We start from the raw sequence: 18,761 nt of genomic DNA on the forward strand, positions 1-18,761 counted from the left end.
TCACTTTCTTAAAATATTTGTTGTTTTTGTGAATTAAACAAAAGGAAGTGTCAGGCAAAAGCAGAGATTCCTTGTGTGACAGCAGCTGCTGTGGGAAACTGCTCAGGGGTGCTTTTGCTGAAAAAATGCTGTGTATTTATTCCAAGGCAGTCCAAGCATGAGACAAAGAGGCCTCAGCATCCCAGAGCAGCTTGATCCTGCCTGGGAATGTGGGGTTCTGCCACTAAATGCCACTTCCTGCTCACAGCCACAACAATCACAGCAGGACAGAGCCCAGGTCATGACTGCAGAGTTACATGTCTGCTCTTCCTGAGGAATTATTCTGTTTAACTGCCAAACACAAAATCCTCCTTCCAGTTTTATTTGCTTGTTTGTAACACAGCAGCTGTGTTCCTCCTGATTGCTGTTAGGACACAAAACCTGATCTTGCTTTCTTGCAACACCTACTTCTGAATTTTGATTTTTAGCCATTAGTGATAAAGAAAAACTAATGTAATTGCTGCAAAGCTCCTTCCCAAACCTTCACCTTGCAGTCAGCTCATAAAATTCAGGCTGAAGCAAGGTTTTCTGTATCTTGTAACACTCTGCAAAAAATTACAAATTATTTGATTTTCTCAACACTGAGGAGGCAGAAAAAATGTACAAGTGTCAGTTCACCCAAGAATTATGGAATGCTACAGAACTCTTAGGAGCACCCTGGAGGTTCTGGGTAGTTTCAGACTGTTAATCCTGCTGCAAGAGCAGCAGAAAGCTGTAATACTTTGTAGAGACTCTAAACAAAATAGACTGCTAGGACCCCAGGGCCACCTGTGAGCACCACCTGGGCTCACTCACCCATCAGCTCTGGATCATCCTCATACTACAGGAAGTTTCAGCTATTACAGGATTTTGGTCAGAAAGCAGCCTAAGAACTCTAAAACAAACAAAGAAGTTACCTGTTCCCCAAACAGAAATACACAGTAGAATTAAAAAATAATGAAAACACTCCTCACCTAGCAGAGAAGAAACAAGTGGTTACCACCTCAGGGGCTGCAATCAGCAAGACATGAAAATGTGAGTACATAATTCTAAAAGCACAAAGCAGTAATTAATTTTGTCCTTGTCATTCTGAAGGATAAGTACCCCTGCAAATTTAATGCCCTCCACCTCCCCTCTGCATACAAACTTGTACTGACAGGCAGCATTTGGCTGTTGGTTTTCAGCTTTTCCAAACACCAGCAGCATGTTCAAGAAAATGTAAGAACAATGTAGTTCTGAGAGGGTGGAGCAGATCTTAATCCCAGTGACCAGGTAAAGCTAATAAAGTCTTACCTTTCTCCTCCACCTGCAATCCTGGTATGCATTTATTTAATCTTCCAACTTCTTCCTCCATTATTGAGTTTCCTACTTGAATCATTTGTCACAGTAAAGCAACCACAGGGTGAATTAATTTAGCCCTTACATTTATATCTAAACTCCCTAAACCCAGCTTGTGGAAGCTGTGGAGCCCTGCTGAGGCTCAGGAACACTCACCTGGCACTTCAGCCACTGGAAATGGACATGGAAAGAAACACACATCAGTGCACCTTGTAGCATTTGATCTTTATTACTTGGATCAAAGGTCAAATGATTACATTTGTCTGAAAGATCACAACAGAGGCCAACAATGTAAGAAAGGATGGTTTAATCCCATTTGAGAGACTGCATCTGAGCCAGGCACACACAGAACACAGGCAGTCAAATGGTACAAACACAAAGGTCAGGACAAGGGTTTTCCCTTCCCCTGGCAGTGACTGTTCTGACAGGAGTGGGGGACACACACTTTTAGAAAGTGACAATTAATGGCAATTCTTAACTGTGCCTTCCCAGAACAGCAGTTAGGATTACAGCCTGGGAGAACCCATCACTCCAAATCTACATTCAGCTCAAATCTACATTCATCATCCACACCTGCTCTCTCCAGCCAGGATCAGATGCAGTCACTGATTTAGTACCTTCCTACCCTAGAACCAACAACTTTTTATTTTTTTTTTTTTCCTCTTCAAGTATCAGCACAGTAGTTTATTTACACTTGTATACAACTCTTTTTACTGAACACCCATTGCAGTAAAACACTCATCACAGTATATTTGAAAGCAGGCTATAAAAATACCTACTGTACATAGAACATGTAGCCTCAAGGATGTTACAGCACCTCTGACAGGTCAGAGAGGTAAAACAAAGGGGCAGAGGAAACACTTCAAGCCGTGCTTGTCAGCAAAGAGAAGCAGCCCCTGGGCTCAGCTTTCACTGGGGGAAGCATTTCTGCCCACATTTCTTCAGCCAGGTCTGAGCTCACAGTCTGCCAGTAAAATCCACTTCTCTAATGCAGCCTCCTGGGATTTTTACAGATAAATCCTGACATTCTCAGTGTAAAAACTGTTTAACCACCGCTCCAGTCCCAGCAGAGGAGCGAGGGCTGCCTGGGGCACAGCCCTGCTTTCCCACACCACAGTGAGAGGGGAAATTGCTCCTTCAGTGGTGCTACAAAGGTGGCCTTGTTAACCACACCTCAATAAATGCACTTCTCTGAGCAGTGCCAGGCAGGCTTCTCTCCTCACCCCACAACTATGGACACAGCTGAATTAATAAAGGTCTGAAATGGCATTACCATAACACACACACACACAAAGCTTTAGACAGCAGCGCTTGAAGCAAAGTGTTCCTGGTCATTCTGCACCCTCCACATTCCTCCTCTGAAACAGAACCCAGCAATGCACTATGGCTTACTTCCAAAGCTGAATATATTGCTGAATTTAGCTTATTAAAAAAAAACAAACAACAAAAAACACAACAGCAGCACATTATTGTATAAACCCTGCACAAACAAAAGACAATTTAGCCCTTGCCTGCAAAACTATGTTACCAGGGCCTGGTATTTCACACAGGAATTCAGGAAAGAAAAAAAAAACCCAAAACAACCCAAACAACTCACATGGTAAAAGCTCAATTAATTGGAGAGAATCTTTAGAAAAAAACAGTCCAGCTACCAAAGAATAGTTTCTCCTCATTTCAGAGCTAGAGCCAGCAGCAGTGCTGGCAGCTCACTTCAGTTGTCTGGTAACACACAGACAAAATACACTTTGATTTAGTACAGTTAAAAGGTTGTGACCTTGACAGACAGAAAATTCCATTTTTAGCACTGGAGTTTCACTAGGTGTAAAAGAGCAACGAAGAATTGGGATGATGGAAGGTGCTTAAAAACAAAACAAAAAACCCCAAGGCAAGTGTGCCATGTTAAAAATTACTTCAGCATTTACCTGGTGTTTTTGTTGCATGAGCTGTTAGAATGGTTAAACTCACCTAACCTTTCTGTACTGTTTCCTGATGTAGGTATTAAATGTGGCTATAAAAGAGAAACATATACTATTATGTTGAAATTCATTCCAAAAGTTCTCTAAAAATATGACAACACTAGCAAGACAAGCAGCTTTTCCAGCCCTTCACAGGCTGAATCCTTTTCCCCTCCCTTCCAGACTCAGAGAAGCTGCTCATCCCCTCCCATAACTGCAGCAGAAAGGATGTGACTCTCTCCATCTCTTGATCCATTCCCCAGCTGTCACTCACACTCATGTCTCCCACTGCCCTCCAAAATACACCTGCTCTCTGGAAAGTGTTAAAATCTTGCTAAAACAGCAGAATTTCCCAGGCAGCAAATCCAGCTTTAATGCTTTGATTTTTAACAAAGGGAACATCTCCCTTGTGTATTTCAGTAAAATTTGAAGTTGTGGCTGGCAAACCAAAGTTCAATTTAAAACACAGGACAATTATCAGAGCTGATGGGATTCCCCATTTAAAGCAGCTTTGCAACATGAAGCCTCCAGTGCTCAAAATGCAGAATTTTGCCCAGGTTAGATATGCCATCAAAAAAACTCCATGTAATTCTAGGCAATCATTCACAGTAAAAATAAGAGCACTCTCTGAAAAAACACTTAAAAAAGATAATAAAATCTAGTTAAAATCTGACAGTAAAATCAACACGGGCAATTAACCACCTTGCATTATCCACGGACAAACAGTAAAAACCCACTAAAACTGCACAAATTTACATAAGAAAAATCTAAAACCAACTCTGCTCTGCTTCCCACAATCTTTTCACTGATACCTTTTGAGTTATCCACGAGCACAGGTTTTGTCCAAAGAAGTGGAATCACATTCGAAATGTCTCCAAGGGAAGGGGAGGCGCGTCCGTCCCGCCCCGCTCCAACACCGCCGGGCCCTGAGCTGCTGGAGGAAGGGCTGCCGCCCCAGAAGCTGCAGCTATAGGTGGGTGGGGACTGTCCTCAAAGCTTCTTCTCTCGACCTATTCACACCTACATTCTGAAAATTTAAAGACAAATAAAAATAACATTTTAAAGCAAAGGTCTCACAGGCAGCCATGGCTTTTGCTCAGCACGCAGCTGTTACGTGACGCAAAAGGGGAGCAAGTTGTAACGCTTCTTTCCTCAAAATGCTCTGTAAAACAGCAGGAAAGGTCCCAGCCCCTGGGCAGGAGTCAGAACCAGGCTTGGACCATGTCCCAGTGCCAGGAGCTTTACAGAGCCCCCCAGACACCCAAAAGCAGGATCTCTGCTGCCAGTGAAACGCATCCCTCAGACCTGTATCACAGCAGATCTGGCAGGACAGTTGATCCCCGTACACTATATGCAGGTCTCAGTGTAACAGCTTTTAGACTATTGTTTTCCATTAACCATTGTTTAAACCACATTTTTCTAACCTACTGTTTCTCCCAGTCTTTATACATGTAGTGGAAGGAAAATGAGAACCCTGTAAAGGTCATAAAGCACACAGGAATCAATAAAATCTTGAGGGAGGGAAGCCCACCTCTCCTTGTTGCAAGCACACCCCAGGAAATAATTCCTTAACACCAACAGTCATAAAGCCAATCCTGATCCTATCTGTGATTACTGGAATTACTGGAAGAACACTGAATAACTCCCTGAAGAGCTGGTAACATCAAGTGTTCCCTGAAGAGCTGGTAACATAAAGTTTAAATGCACTTTGGGATACACATGGCATGTGGCAGATGTCACACTGACATCAGGGAATGCTCCAGTGGTTTTATAACCACATTTATTAGAGTTTACATTCAAAACAAGTCTCTGCAGTCCAACTCTGGGGAAAGGAGAGTCCCACAAGGGGCCCTCTCAGCACATGCAGACACACAACTCCATCAGTCAAAACTCATCAACTCAAAAAGCAATTCAATCCCCTCCCCAACCCCGATTTCTAGATTTTCAGCCATTTCTTATGAAAGCAGGATATAAACAAGCAGCACCAGATTCTCATTGGAGGTTGGATTCTGCCACCATTGCTCTGCCCTTATCAGTTCTCTTAAATCCACATCAGCCCTTTCCTTTGCATCAGCCTTCAAGCCCTTGGGTAAATCCCCATTTTCCACCATGAGCACCAAGGTTTCTGGGAACACACAGAAAATGCTGCTGGACAGAGTTGTCCAAGTACTGGAAATCTCTGCACACACCAGCACACAGCCTGACCCACTCTCACATCTCTTTGAAAGAAAGCAAAGCAACAACCCTGTTTCAAAAAGAATTTTCTGAAAGACACATCTCTTCTGCAGCAAGGGGAAAGCATCAGTATCTGCTAAGAACACGAGGAGTTAGCAAAACAAGTCATATTCTGCATAGTTATAGGGAAAAAAACCAAAACAACACAAACCAATGGAACACGATGGCATTTGGTGTGTTTGTGTTTTTCTTAGCAACTGATGCAACGTACCCAGAATTTCCCTGGGACTGCAGAGAGGTCTCCACAGGCACTCCCAGAATACAGGCTGAAATCTTTTAAGCTGAACATCTGATGTTGATTCAAAGAAAATTAAATGGAGCATGAAATGGCACATCAAAATGCAGGAATCCAGAGGTACTGGAAATTAGTCCGCAAGCAGCAAGAGCTAGACAGCTCAAACATGAAGCTAAAAGGAAATGAGGTGATTAAGGCAAGGCAGAAGACACAGCTTATTTCAGTCAGTGAGAGGTATTGGATAAAAGCAGCATTCTGACAACTAACACAGACCCAAAGGGAATATTGATAAGCAGGCAAGGAAGCTGAAAGCAAAAAAAGCTTGAATTTGAGCAAACACAAAGAGGCTGTGGAAGCCAAATGTGCTGAACTGTCACACTGAAAGAAGAAAAAACTGGGATAACCTCTGATGAGCACCCCAAAGGGCTTTACGGCACAAACACAACAGCCGGCAGTGAGACCAGATGAACAGGGGCTTAGAAAGGGACCAATATCTTCATTAACTGGAAGTGGATTCCTACTCATAGGAATGCCATTAGATGAGATGATGGCAGCTGGGACTGTACCCACTTTCAGAACAGCCACGGGCACTGGGAGGGAAAAGCCATGCAACAAGGACAGTGCTGCTGCTCAGAAAGGTGACAGAGCCTTACTTTTGGGACCATAAGGTGTCCCTGCAACTGCCTGGCACCAAAGCACCCCTGGACAAACAACCATGCTGAGAACAGCCCCACACCAGCAGCAACACGGTCTGAAGAGCCTGGGAAACACAGAAGGAGGAATAAAACCCACACAGTTTTCCCAAATATCGTTTCTACCAAGCCATACATCCTCTTCTTGGCCAGCCCCAGCAGCAGCTTGCTGCTTCCAGAGCCTGCTCCCTGAGGCAGGAGCAGTCTGACCATGCCTTGCACCAGAATCCATCTCACTCTGAAAAGATTCAAAGTACACAGAATAACTCAAAAACCTTCCTATACTACTGCTGCTGTTCTAATTATGCCCTGGCCTTTGTACATTTTTTTCCTACAGGACAGGGCCTCCCCCAGCAAAGTGCTGTGGACCCTGTTTTCAGTTTTGCTTTGACTCAGCTACCCGTGATCCTCACAGCAGAACAGGAAGATAGTGCATAAAGGCTCCCACAGGCAAAAGGAGGAACCTCTGGAAACAGGAACCAGCACAGGCATAAGCATAGAAATAGCACAACATAAACATCCAGCACTCTACCAGGCAGCTTCCCCTCAGCAGGCTGTGCCACAAACCACTGACGCCTCCCATCCAGCATCAGGCCTTCCTTCCACTGGCAAAGCAAGGGCTGTTGAGCAATCTGCTGTAAGAGATCCCTTAGAGCATTCTGCTTTCAAATATCCACTCACTCTTGCACACATCAGCACAGTGAGTGCTGTGCTCAGCAGAGAACAACATGCAGACACAGCTCCAGGAAATCTGGCTGGCAGCAGCTGGCAGGAATGGAGGGCCCTGGGTGCTCCTGCTGCTGGGAAACAACAGGTCCCCCTGCAACCTCCACCAGCCACAGGCCAGGCAAACTTTGCTTTCCTCTCTTGGCCAAGCTCCTGCTCCTGTCATCCCACCCCTCAAGTTTCTCTGACAGCCCCAGCCATTCTTTTTCAAGCAGCAAAACTCAGTTTTTCCACAGCAGACACCTGCACAGATTTTGACTCCATCAGAAATGCAAGGTATTTCATTTCATTTGGATGGTATTTCCTTAGCTGTGGCCTGTGGGGGTGACAGCACTCCAAGCTGTCTCCATGTGGCTCCTCAGTACCTGACTATGGCCAGCATCCCTGTGATCCCTCAGGAATGTTGCCTCAGCATCAAGTAAGAGCAACTGGACTCACTGTTGTGTGCAAGGGGGTACATCAGGTTCAGGTGCTCCTCCCGGGTCCCTTTCACAGCAAAGCTCATTCCCAAACCCTGGAGCAATTGAACATGGAAAAGTGGCCAACCACTCCTACATCACAGTCATGATAACAACAGGAAAATGATCCAGGTTCTCCCAATTTCCACCCAGGGACAGTGGTTTAACTAAACACCAAGCACCACAGCAGGGGGCTCTCTGGATGGAAGGTTATCTGGTTATGGCAAACATTCTCAGTTGCTATAAACTTCTGCAAACTTCAGCACAATTTTAGAAGTGCAGATCTGTAACCTTTTTTCTTCCAAAATCCTGATTTGGGAAAAACATACCACCTAAGAACCTAACAGATAAAAGCTTTCCACAGCCTACAGTCCTGCTTACTTTCACTACTAAAAGACCCCCTTGGAAAGCTGGGGGCTTTCCCAAGTTCTGAGGCTCTATGTTTTTCTGCCTTTCCCTGCCTCAATGCTGCCTGCTCCATGGCACAGGTACTTCCCACAGCCTTGTGGAGCCCACAGAACACCAGGGGAAAGGCACCAAGGCACCACATCTCCCACACCCCACAGTCTCCTCCCTCCTGCAAGAGGCTTTCCTATCATAAAGTTTGGGATTCATGCCCTGCTGGCTTGAGATCTGCATCTACTGGAGCCACTACCCAGCTACACAATCCCCTCTGGCTGACTCTGATTTCCTGTTCTGGAATGGTCAGCACTGCTTATTGGAGTCCACATAAAATCTGGGTACACAGCAGCTGGGGCAGAGCTTTAAGTGGTCCATCACCCACATCCACACAGAAGCAGGAAAAGAGGGAATTTAAAATCCCTTCTGCCCACAGGCAAATCCTAAGGCCTGGTTAATGCAGAACAGCTGTTAACAAAAGTGGTCTGTTAGAAACATTTATTGCTGTTCTTTGAATAATTGTTCTGGAACTAAGTGAAAACTTGCTACCCTGCTCCAACAGCACATCATTAATTAGCACATGCAGCACACTAGTGCTGTGGATCAGTGGGATTAGGGATTTACAGTAATTATGGGTTGTTATTTTACACTACATGGCAGTCCAATCACTCCCAAGGGCCCTGAAACAGATAATACTGGTGGCTCTGCTGAGCAAAACAAATTTTGACTTTTCTTATCTCACACAGGATGTTGTGTTTCATGGCCTTCATAAATACACTGCAACTAACACTAAATGACTGCTGGCTGTTATAGTAAAGCTTAATGCTGCAGGATATTTAAATTACAGTAATTTACAAAACCAGCATTCCAGTGAGAGCCGATCAAGGTTTGATAACTCATCCACAATAAATTAGCCAGTGCAACAGTTTTATTGTAATTTGATAGATGTTTTCAAGTCAAGCGCTGTACAAACATTTGCTCTGGGTTATGAGTTTGGTTTGGGTGTGGCTATTTTTTTTTTATTATTATTTCAAAGTGATTGGAATGATTAGTTTTTCAATTTATTCTGAAGTAGCAGGACGAAAACAGCACCCCAAATTCAACAGTTGATCAGCACACGGAATTCACTGATGAGCAGGGACTGTTACAAGAGCGTCCTCGGTAGGTCTGGAAATGTCTACATTCTGTATAATAATAAAAATACAGAGAATATTTATCATGCAGCAGTAAGACCAACAAAAACCACTAATCAGGTCCCTTCACAAGTACACAGCTGGGCTGATTGAGAAGCAGAGATGGTTTCAGCCCCCCACGCCCCAACAATGCAGCAGACTGAGAGCCAGTCACTGTTCCAGAACGAGACAGCACAAAAATGTATTTACAGTAAAAAAAAAAAAAAAAAGCTTTTGAAATTTTCACAGTCCTCTGAGGAGCAATGAAATACAACTCCCTTGCTGACAGCACTACCCAAAGCTCAAGTCAGTCACATTGAGGGGGAAGTCTTTTACAGGCCCAAGCAGGAATCCACTTTCTCACGTGCTTCAGCACATACACATCATCTCACTGAGAAACTTTCAGTGTTTCGCTGAATATGCCACATGCTTCTGTGCCAGAAGAAGGCTTTTAACATGTGTTCCTGTCATAGGCAACATAACACCTCTAACAAAATAAAAAATATGTTCTCAGACACCTTAAGCATTCAAGGCTGATCACACCAACTAGATCTCACCTCCTTTTGCAGAGGCTGCAGAAAAACAATGCAGCACTAAATTCAAAACCAAATGAAACCAAGACCCCAGTGCAGCCAACCACATCAGGGATCACATCTGCTATAGCACCACCTCCTGCAAATCCAAATCCTGTGCAATTGGTATTCTCCCTCCTACCACGAGAGCAGACCATGATAAACTGCTCTGAAGTTCCTTACAAGATCCATTTTAGGCCAAGCCATTGCCAATTATTCGAACTTCACGCTGATGGGTTTCATTAGTCTTGCCTGTTCTGCACTGTGGGAAGCCAGCTCACCTTGCACTAAAACATCTCCCTCCCCCATGTCCCCTCAACAAAATCAAAAATGGGATCTAGTAGGAGTAATGTCCTCTCTGTCATTCAGCAACTAAGCCAGATGAGCAAAGCAGATATTTCACCCCAGCACTTGTTTTCTGGCCCAAAGAAGGGACCCAACAACAGCTAAAGCAACTCCCCTGAATTATTTTCTGTAAAAGACTATAGACTCCTTCATTGGAAAAGGTCACAACTTCAGCCACTACAATGCTGACAAACACAAGGCTTCAATCTGCTCCAGACAAATCCCCATGGTACTCTGAGGTTCACACATGCCACAAACAAACACCCCAGAGCTGTGCCTGCATTTCTGCCATGTGACAAGAGACGTTTTCAGCTGAGCCCAAAAGGAGGGCACTGTTCTGGAGCACAGACTACAAGCGACTGGTGGGTCACAGAACAGCACACTGGGCAATTCTCAATCCAATAGTTTCATTGTTTAACAATGCTGCTATGTGAGACTGTATTTAATTAAATGCTTTGACTTCAATAGACTACTTGAAAACTTAATTTTACAGAAGTAATTAACATTTTTGTAGGTGATATAAATGAAAGCTTTTGAAAGTTTCACAGTCCTCTGAGCAGCAATTAAATGCAGACAGGACCAACTGAGTCCTTCATTCAGACCCACTACCTGAACAGTGTAAAATCATCCATATTCACCAGGCTGGGTTTCCTTTGGGGCAAAGCGAGAAGAGAATTTGAGGTTTTTTTAGGAAAATGCCACTACTCCTTTTCTTTCTCCTTATAAAATTCATTCACTCAATTTATTTCTGTTCAGATCAGTCTTTTATCTTTGAGCTCACTGCAATGGATGTCTCTTCATGATCCTCTACATGCACCTGAATAGAGCCACCTCTCAGCAGTGCCAGCATGGCCACATCACTTGCTAGACATGGGGAGAGTCACCTGGCAATTCAGGCAGAGCTTTCCCTCTTGAAACAAACCCCTTCAGACAGAGGACTGGCATTTTCAGCAACATTTTAGCAACCTGTAAATTCAGCACTTATATTTTTACCAAACTAAAGATGTTTATCTACATTATTTAACACAAATAACCTAAGACACCCTCAGGGATTTTCACTATGCTTCTCCAGCTTTAGGTACTGCAAAAACACAAACTGGATTTCCTAAACATGTCAAATCAAACTAAGATGCAAAATGGCAAAGCAGAATGACAAAACAGGAAAAGCAGGAGAGAAGAAATAATGCAATGTAGCTGTTGAAAACATCCAAAAGGCAGTATTTTCAGAACTTAGAATACCATTAAAATAAAACTTCTTTGCAGAAGAATTCAGCAAAGAATTCCAGCATGAATTCTGCACAAAAGTGAGCCCTCAGTTATAAAAGGCACTTTATGTCATGTGTCTTGCTGAATACACACATAAAACCTCATTTCTCACTATATTCCTTTTCACCATAAACTGTTGCTCTGAAAGCCACCAAACACAGCCCTTTTTTTCGTGTTATCAAACTGATTTCCAATTCACCAGTCGGCACTGCTCCTAACCCCAGCACAGAATCAGTGCCATGCCTGGTGGCATGAGCCTGAGGATCTGCAAGGGAACCAGAGGGCTTTAATCATGACACATTTCACACAACTTTGATGATAAAGCAAAGGAAGAGCTTGGCAGAAGCAGCAGAATCAGCCTGAGCTCAGGTGGACACTGAGGAGCACAGAGAGCCTGACGCAGGCAGGGCACAGAGCTGCCATGGACTGACATCATCTCTGCACTTACATTTTACAAACACGCTCAATTTCCTTCCCCCGGTTGTCCTGCTGTTTCCTGAGATCTAGTCTTCCTCTCCAGCTTTGGCTTAAAACACAGGTGACATCATCAATTCCTCTTTTTCGTACAGCAGTGACCACAGTGATGAAAAAGCTGATGATTTCTCTCCCCAGAATAAGCGTGGTACTCATAACACAACTGTGTACACCTACTTCTGCTGAGTGACAAAGCCTGACAGAACTTAGTACAGTTTTTAGCCTGACACCGCTGCTTCACATCCTCATTTCTCAAAGTATTCCAGCTAGAACTCACATAGAAGATAAATTCAATAAAATCATTTGCTCCCCCTCACAGTAAACCAGTAGCAAAGGTTATTATGCAGCAATGCTTATTATATAAAATAAAATACACTAAAATAAAAGCTGTGTTATCAAATCAATTCTAGCCACAAGGACAACGGAAATCATTTCAGTCAGTACATTACATTAAGTTCTCCAATTTGAAAAATACTCTTACCTCAGGTTTATCTCTGTGTGTGTTTACAGCTTCGACATTCAGAAATATAGATTCTACTTTACATCCTGTTGACAGAAAACACATTTTTAGATACATCTGCTTTGAAAGTGAAGTTATACTAAAGATGCAACCTAATTTTGACATGGTGAAGGTTAATCACTTTCCCTTTCTGATTTATACCAGAATTTCCTGAATTCTGAAGAGCTAAAGCTACAGAAATTATTCTGTTCCACCTGGATGAATATTATTGTCAGTCTAATAAACAATCTCCTCATCTTAGCTTTTTCAATATTTTCCTTGAAAAAATATCTTTATTTCTTTTAAACATACACAAATGTTCAGTGAGAAAGCTTTTATTTGTAACTTTTTGTGTTTTAAACACCCTGGACTTCTGTATTACAGTAAAATTCTAAGAAGATAAAAGCTGCTCTCATTTCTTAAACATAAAAACAACTACAAGAAGGTAAAGTGTGTTGTCAGCAACCCCTATCCCTCTATATGTGCAAAACGGTTTTAACCTCAAGCTAAACACAACTTCAAAGCTGACTCCTGAACAGGAACTTCTGCTTTACATTCAAAAATTCAAAATGCCAGTGACATAAGAAAAATTAAACAGTGAGAAGAAACAACTATTTTCCAGGTAGTATAAAGTGATTCACTTAGAGAATGATCTAATTACTCGATATACCATGGCCACAGCACTTCAAGCAATCTCTGATTGCTAAACCCTGGCTTATCTCACACAAACATGACTTTTATAAGCTACCACTACTCTACACAACATCCATTAATAATCACTTCCTCTGACAAACCAGAGTCCATCTTCTATCACAAGCAGGTTTCCAGATTTTTCTCCTCATTTATTCCCTAAAGTCGTAACACACTCCATCGAATTGCTACGTGACAGAAAAAGGGGATTTCCTTAGAAAGCCACTGCACTTTAAAAAAATAAAAATAAATTAGTAAGGCCAGTATTTGCCTTCCCTACCGGAAGCCTGTCCTGATAAAGCCCATTTGTCAGGAAGACTGTGAGCAAGCACTGTGGGAGGGCCAGAACTCAGAGAAACAGTGAAACATAAAACAGATTTTAAGGAGAAAATGCACACATTTCTTACTGGAGCAGGATCCTTACTCATCCTTCTGTCCACAGATCCACTGTGACCGATGAGACAAAGCCAAGACAAGGTCTGAGCCCTGCTGCTGGCCGTTACCCAGAACTGTTACACAGCAGACACTTCAGAGACATCTCAGTCCTTGCCACAAGCTGAGTTTAAAATCCAGAGAGCATCATCTGGAAAGCTTCAAACATCAACTAAAGGGACATGCCTTGCTTCACAGTAATTACTACATGCATACTCCAAGCTCATTTTTAATTACTGATGAGCAAGTTCATACCTACAGCAAGCTGCAGTTTCTCTTTCCAGAGACCACCACTGCCCTGGACTGCTGGGTAAAGGTCACATCCACCCTGATCCAGCTGTCAGGCTGTAACAGATGTTCCTCTACTGCAGACCAGACTCTTAAGGTGGGAATGATGCTTCTCTCCAACACCAGGAAGAGCAAAGCCCCAGGGGAGGCATTTCTCCAGAACAGGCTTAGCTGGGAGGTATCAAACACACCAGGTCTGATCCTACATCCTGCCTGGCTGGAGCCAAGTGACACATCAGCCTGGAGCACTGCCATCGATCAGTACTGCAGAAATAATTTACACACTCCTCGTGTTTTCAGATGGCTCAATTCCAAAAAGTAGGTTGGCTGAAATGTGCTCATCAGACACACATATCAAACACCGTAAGAAAGGACAATGGCATTTCTTTCCCTCAAGTCAAAAGGGCAAGGACAGTGTTCTGTACCAATTTGTTTCCTTCCTCTCTTAATGCGTGAGCAAACACTGCAAACATCCACACCCTCCTACAATTTATGAGCAGTCACCCAACCTCCCAAAAAGCCAAAGAGAACCCAAAACAAAGCCTTGCTGTGGAAAACAGGCAGAGACTAGCAGGTCAGAAGAATCCCGTTTTAAAAAGCCCAAGTTTTAACTGCAGCGAATCTTTATTTTCAAAACCCCAGCTTGTCATGCAAGGCTGGGAACACCAGATGTCACCACAGCACAGGCTGTCCCTCCTGCAGGACAACACTGCAACCAAAAGACAAAAATCTCTTTAGATATATTTCCCAGTGTAGCAGCTACTTTGTTTCATAATGTTTTGTTTCAACTTCATTTGAAACTTAACGAAGTACAGATCTGGACAGCTATTTTTCAGAGATGGTAATCAAAGACAGCTTACAATTCACCAACATTTTTGGGCAATATGTTTTTCCTAATAAGCTGTGCAGATGATTCCCTGCCTGAGATGATCTTCTCAAGTGGGATATCAGCAGATACAATTCAGCTGTTACTTAAGGAAAATGAACAGCAGGCACACATTTAGCTGAGGTGGGAACACACACAAAACTCCTTCAGCAATCAGCCTAAAGCTCATACAGGGCACGCAGTAACTCACACCACACACTGCCCAAAGAGACCAGGGAAAGCCGCTGAGCCAAGCACCAGCAACAGTTGCTGACAAACAAATGCCAAATCAACAAACAAGGTGAGTTCATGGGGTATTCTCATAGTCCATGGGAAAAAAAAATACTTCAGGAAAAGAGAACAAAGTTATTAAAAGCTAAGGGAACACATTTTGCAAGATGATAAACCTACACAAAAGCAAATTTACCCATCTTCCGAAAAGCAATACCCCTTCAGTACATCAATAAACACTCATATCTTTCTGTAGCATATGTGTAAATGCATGGGTTTGCCAGAAGAATTAGTGAAATAGAGTATGAACTGAGCACAAAACTGTCCCCTCCAGCAGTTTGAGCCACTGGTGGTTTCAGGCCTTCCAGCAACACATATGTGTTTCCTGGCACGAGGCAAAGCAAGGGTAATCCACAAGATTCATTTATTCCAGCAAAGCTCTGCAGGCATACATGCGATGTCAAACCTAACTATTTTAAAGCAACATAAAGTGTGTTTTAAATGCTTCACCACCTTTCCTGATGACAGAGACAGTATAGCCAGACATATATATTAAATATATATGATTGCACTTACCATAAGCCACCGGGGTTAGCTTTAAGACAGTATGCAGTGGGCACTTCAGGTAGGGCAGTTGTTCTGAGAAATCAAATCACAAATTCCACATGAAATGCAGGTTACAAGAGAATTTTCTCTTATGTTTCAGGTCAACTACTTGAATGACTTTTTACCTAACAAGGTATCTGTTTTCCTAGCATGCAACAGAGATGCTAATCAGAGCAAAAAACAAAAGTATTTCAGGCGAGGAGCAGCTCAATAACAGCAACCTCCAGGTTTCATGTGGGGGTCAAATACAAAAAAATACACTTGGGTACCTGCCTAGCAAAACCAGCCTCTGATGATAGAGCAAACTGTTAGAATTTACTGTTTGGAACCTTAAGCAGTAAATTATTAAAAACACAAGACTAATATATCAAGGAAGACTTACCTGCGGGCTTGTCAAGGAAATATGCGAGCAAACAGCGCATGACAGCTTGGTGACAAATGACAAGCACATTTTCCTGCCTTTCGAGTTCCATAATTACTGGCTCCAGCCTCTGAACAAGATCTTCATAAGACTGGGTGGAGAGGAGAAACACAGAGCACATTAAAAAGGGAAAACTCTTTGAACTGTTTATGTATATAGAGGGGAACTTAACTTCATATTAGTCATCTTCTAAATGTTATTTAGTGTACAGACAAATACTGCAGTAATAATTTTCATTAAACTAAGAACACAGTTCAGACCTCAGCATACATGTAACACATTTTATTATACATATAACAAAACAAGTCTCCCTCATGGAAAAGCTTTATTAAATTAGCCACTTTGATCAAGAATTTCCACAAAATCCCTAGGATTTAATTCACATCTGCAAATATGAGTCTTACAGGTTATTTTCCATAGCTCATCTTCAAAAGCATCTCTCTTCCAAGCCCAAATCTAGGAAGCCCAGCCAACAGTCAGCACGCAAAGAATTCACAAAGCCTGACTTGTTCAGGCTGCCCTTTCAAAAGAAGCTGTGGGCATGTTGGACTGGCCTGGTGACAGCAGCCACCGTCCCACCAAGCATCAGCACAAGGACTTGCTGGTGACCTGTCCTGCCTGGTGATGCACAGGGAATTGCTGCTGCAGGTGAACAGCAGGGCTCCTGCATAGGCACAACTGGATTGAATTTCACATCCAGGGTAAAGACTCTGCTTCCAAAATGTGCCAAGTACTTCCAAAATGCGTCACTTATGTCCAGAATGTGTCATGTACTGCACATGTGGAGAGCTCAGCACGTTGCCCAGCGGGGCAGGGACCGAGCACAGCACTAAACCTTCACCCTGGTCCCCAGATGGGGGGACTGCTGACTGAGCCCTGGACAACAGAAAACCCCCAGCCCCAGAGAGCTGTACAAACCCCTCACTGTTCTCAGACAGAAAACTGCCTTGGATAAATGAAACCAACTCATCCCCACAAGGCACAGTCGACCAAATGCATGAGGAGAACTTTGCAACTTAATGACTGCCTCATTAGCAGGCCAGGGTCACGCTACCAGGGACAGTGCTCTTGTCACAGTGATTGCTCCTAAGGAAGAAGGCAGAGCTCTGCTTCCTCACAACTCAAGCAGGTGCAGCTGGGCCAATCCCTCCTCCCTGCTGCCCAGACCCTCAGCCCCCACCAATGGCCCTGTGACCATCTGGCCATCACTGCACTGTAGGGCTGCTTGAGAAAAACCACCAGCAAGTTTATTTTCCTGGAGGCAAGGAGTTCAATAATATAGCTGGACATTTCCCCAGCATTTCAACCAGAGCTGCCTGCAAAACAGCCACCACCAAGAGCAGGGATGAACAGAAACAGGGCATCTTAGCAGCAAGTTTGTAACAGTTGAAGCCCTGCAATAATTCCTCCTGCTTTATCACTGCAGGACCAGCACGGGAATGATGCCCACAAGATCCAAGCTCTCCACTGTTTTTCTATATTTATGGTTTTAGTTTTCAAGCCCTTAATCAAATGAAGTGATCTGGGCTCAATCCTTGCAGGATCCTATGTGCTTTTCCACAAAGAAAGGAACAAACTTTCCATTAATTTAAAAAAATATTTTTCCTTCCTAAAGCCAGCATGCATGTATGCAAGAAGACAAGGAAGCCCTTCAACCTGAGAAATTAAATATAGCATACCTCCCCTTTAGGGTATCTGTATCTGTATTTGTCTTGGTCTCTCAGTGCAAATTCAAGCGGATAATTTTCCTGTATTTCTTCATATGTCATTTCTTCACACACTCCCTGTTGGTAACGAAAGCAATTAAAAAAACATCTATTTCCAGTAATGCAAAAAGCAGATATCACTCTTAAATAAAACTATATACAAATAACCTTTAACAGGTTTATTTTCCTACTCTGTCACTTAAAAACGTCACAGATGATAAACTAGACACTCAGCTTGACTCAGAGGTGGTTGTAGAGGTGAAGTTACATCCATGGACAAAGCAAGGCCATGTTTTATCTATTGCACCTCCTATTATATCTTACAGCTGGAGCTGGAAATTGCCAGCTAGCAAAATTCTTTCCAAGCCCAACTAACCAAAACTTCGTACCATCATGCTTCTACAGAGGAATGTTTTACTGGGAAAGACAAAAGAAAAATAAATTAACAATGGCAAAATCTAATAAAACGTTTAGCCTTGTTTACAGGGAATCACAATCATTTCCAGCCTCTAGAAGCAGCTTCAATGACTTTCTATCCTACAAAAGACATATTATTAAAAAACTAAGTACTTTCTTCACCCCCAGCAATCAAAGCTACTTATTAGGCATTTAAAAGAGAAGAACTTACTGCATCTATCTCATTTAAAACTTTCCACTGCTCATAAGGCACTCCCAAGGCTTCAGCAGTCTGAATTGTCCTTTTCATCTGGCTGGTCCAAACTTTCAGATCTTTGATATTTTGCTCATTAATAAACTGTGCCAAGCTTTTGGCAAACTGGAAAAAAAAACAAGAGACACTAGATGAAGGCTCAGAGCCAACACACGGCGTTCAGTAGAGAATACACGGGTTCCAGCCTCTGTAAACTCACTGTAGCTTTTCCAAAAGACTGTCAAAGTTTTTGCTAAGAAATACAACCTACTCCATTATCCAAGAGGGACAGGAGAAAGAAAAGGAGTACAAGGAAAATAGAAGTTTTCAGCAGTTCGTAGCTTTCCTTAAAGCTGAAAGGAAAATTTGTTGAAGTTGTGTACACTTTCCCAATTACCCAACTAGTCAGGACTTCACAAAAATATAGTTAAAAAATAAAGCCCTCTTGCCAACTGTTTTGTGCTGTAGGACAAAAAGGAGTTTCAGCCA

At 42.9% G+C, this 18,761-nt stretch overlaps 1 protein-coding gene across 24 annotated transcripts in view; it reads right to left on the reverse strand.

The window, feature by feature from the left end:
* Window positions 1-1,562: 1,562 nt before the first annotated feature.
* Window positions 1,563-18,761, reverse strand: part of LOC111935184 (6-phosphofructo-2-kinase/fructose-2,6-bisphosphatase 4) — a 49,697-nt gene continuing 32,498 nt past the window's right edge. For 6 of the 24 annotated variants that reach the window (XM_086845622.1, XM_086845626.1, XM_086845621.1 and 3 more), the window contains 6 exons: window positions 18,252-18,398; window positions 17,597-17,701; window positions 15,879-16,008; window positions 15,467-15,529; window positions 12,367-12,431; window positions 1,563-4,338 (listed from right to left, as the gene is read on the reverse strand). In XM_086845622.1, coding sequence (XP_086701748.1) covers window positions 4,279-4,338; window positions 12,367-12,431; window positions 15,467-15,529; window positions 15,879-16,008; window positions 17,597-17,701; window positions 18,252-18,398 — 570 coding nt within the window. In that variant the 3' untranslated portion in view covers window positions 1,563-4,278. Of the gene's footprint in view, window positions 4,339-8,966; window positions 9,241-11,859; window positions 11,938-12,366; window positions 12,432-15,466; window positions 15,530-15,878; window positions 16,009-17,596; window positions 17,702-18,251; window positions 18,399-18,761 lie in introns of those variants that run through there. The other 18 variants (XM_086845620.1, XM_023935525.2, XM_086845615.1 and 15 more) reach the window with 6 other exon arrangements.

This window comes from Cyanistes caeruleus, chromosome 11 (genome assembly GCF_971803275.1).
Source record: "Cyanistes caeruleus chromosome 11, bCyaCae1.hap1.1, whole genome shotgun sequence".
Taxonomy (NCBI): domain Eukaryota; kingdom Metazoa; phylum Chordata; class Aves; order Passeriformes; family Paridae; genus Cyanistes; species Cyanistes caeruleus.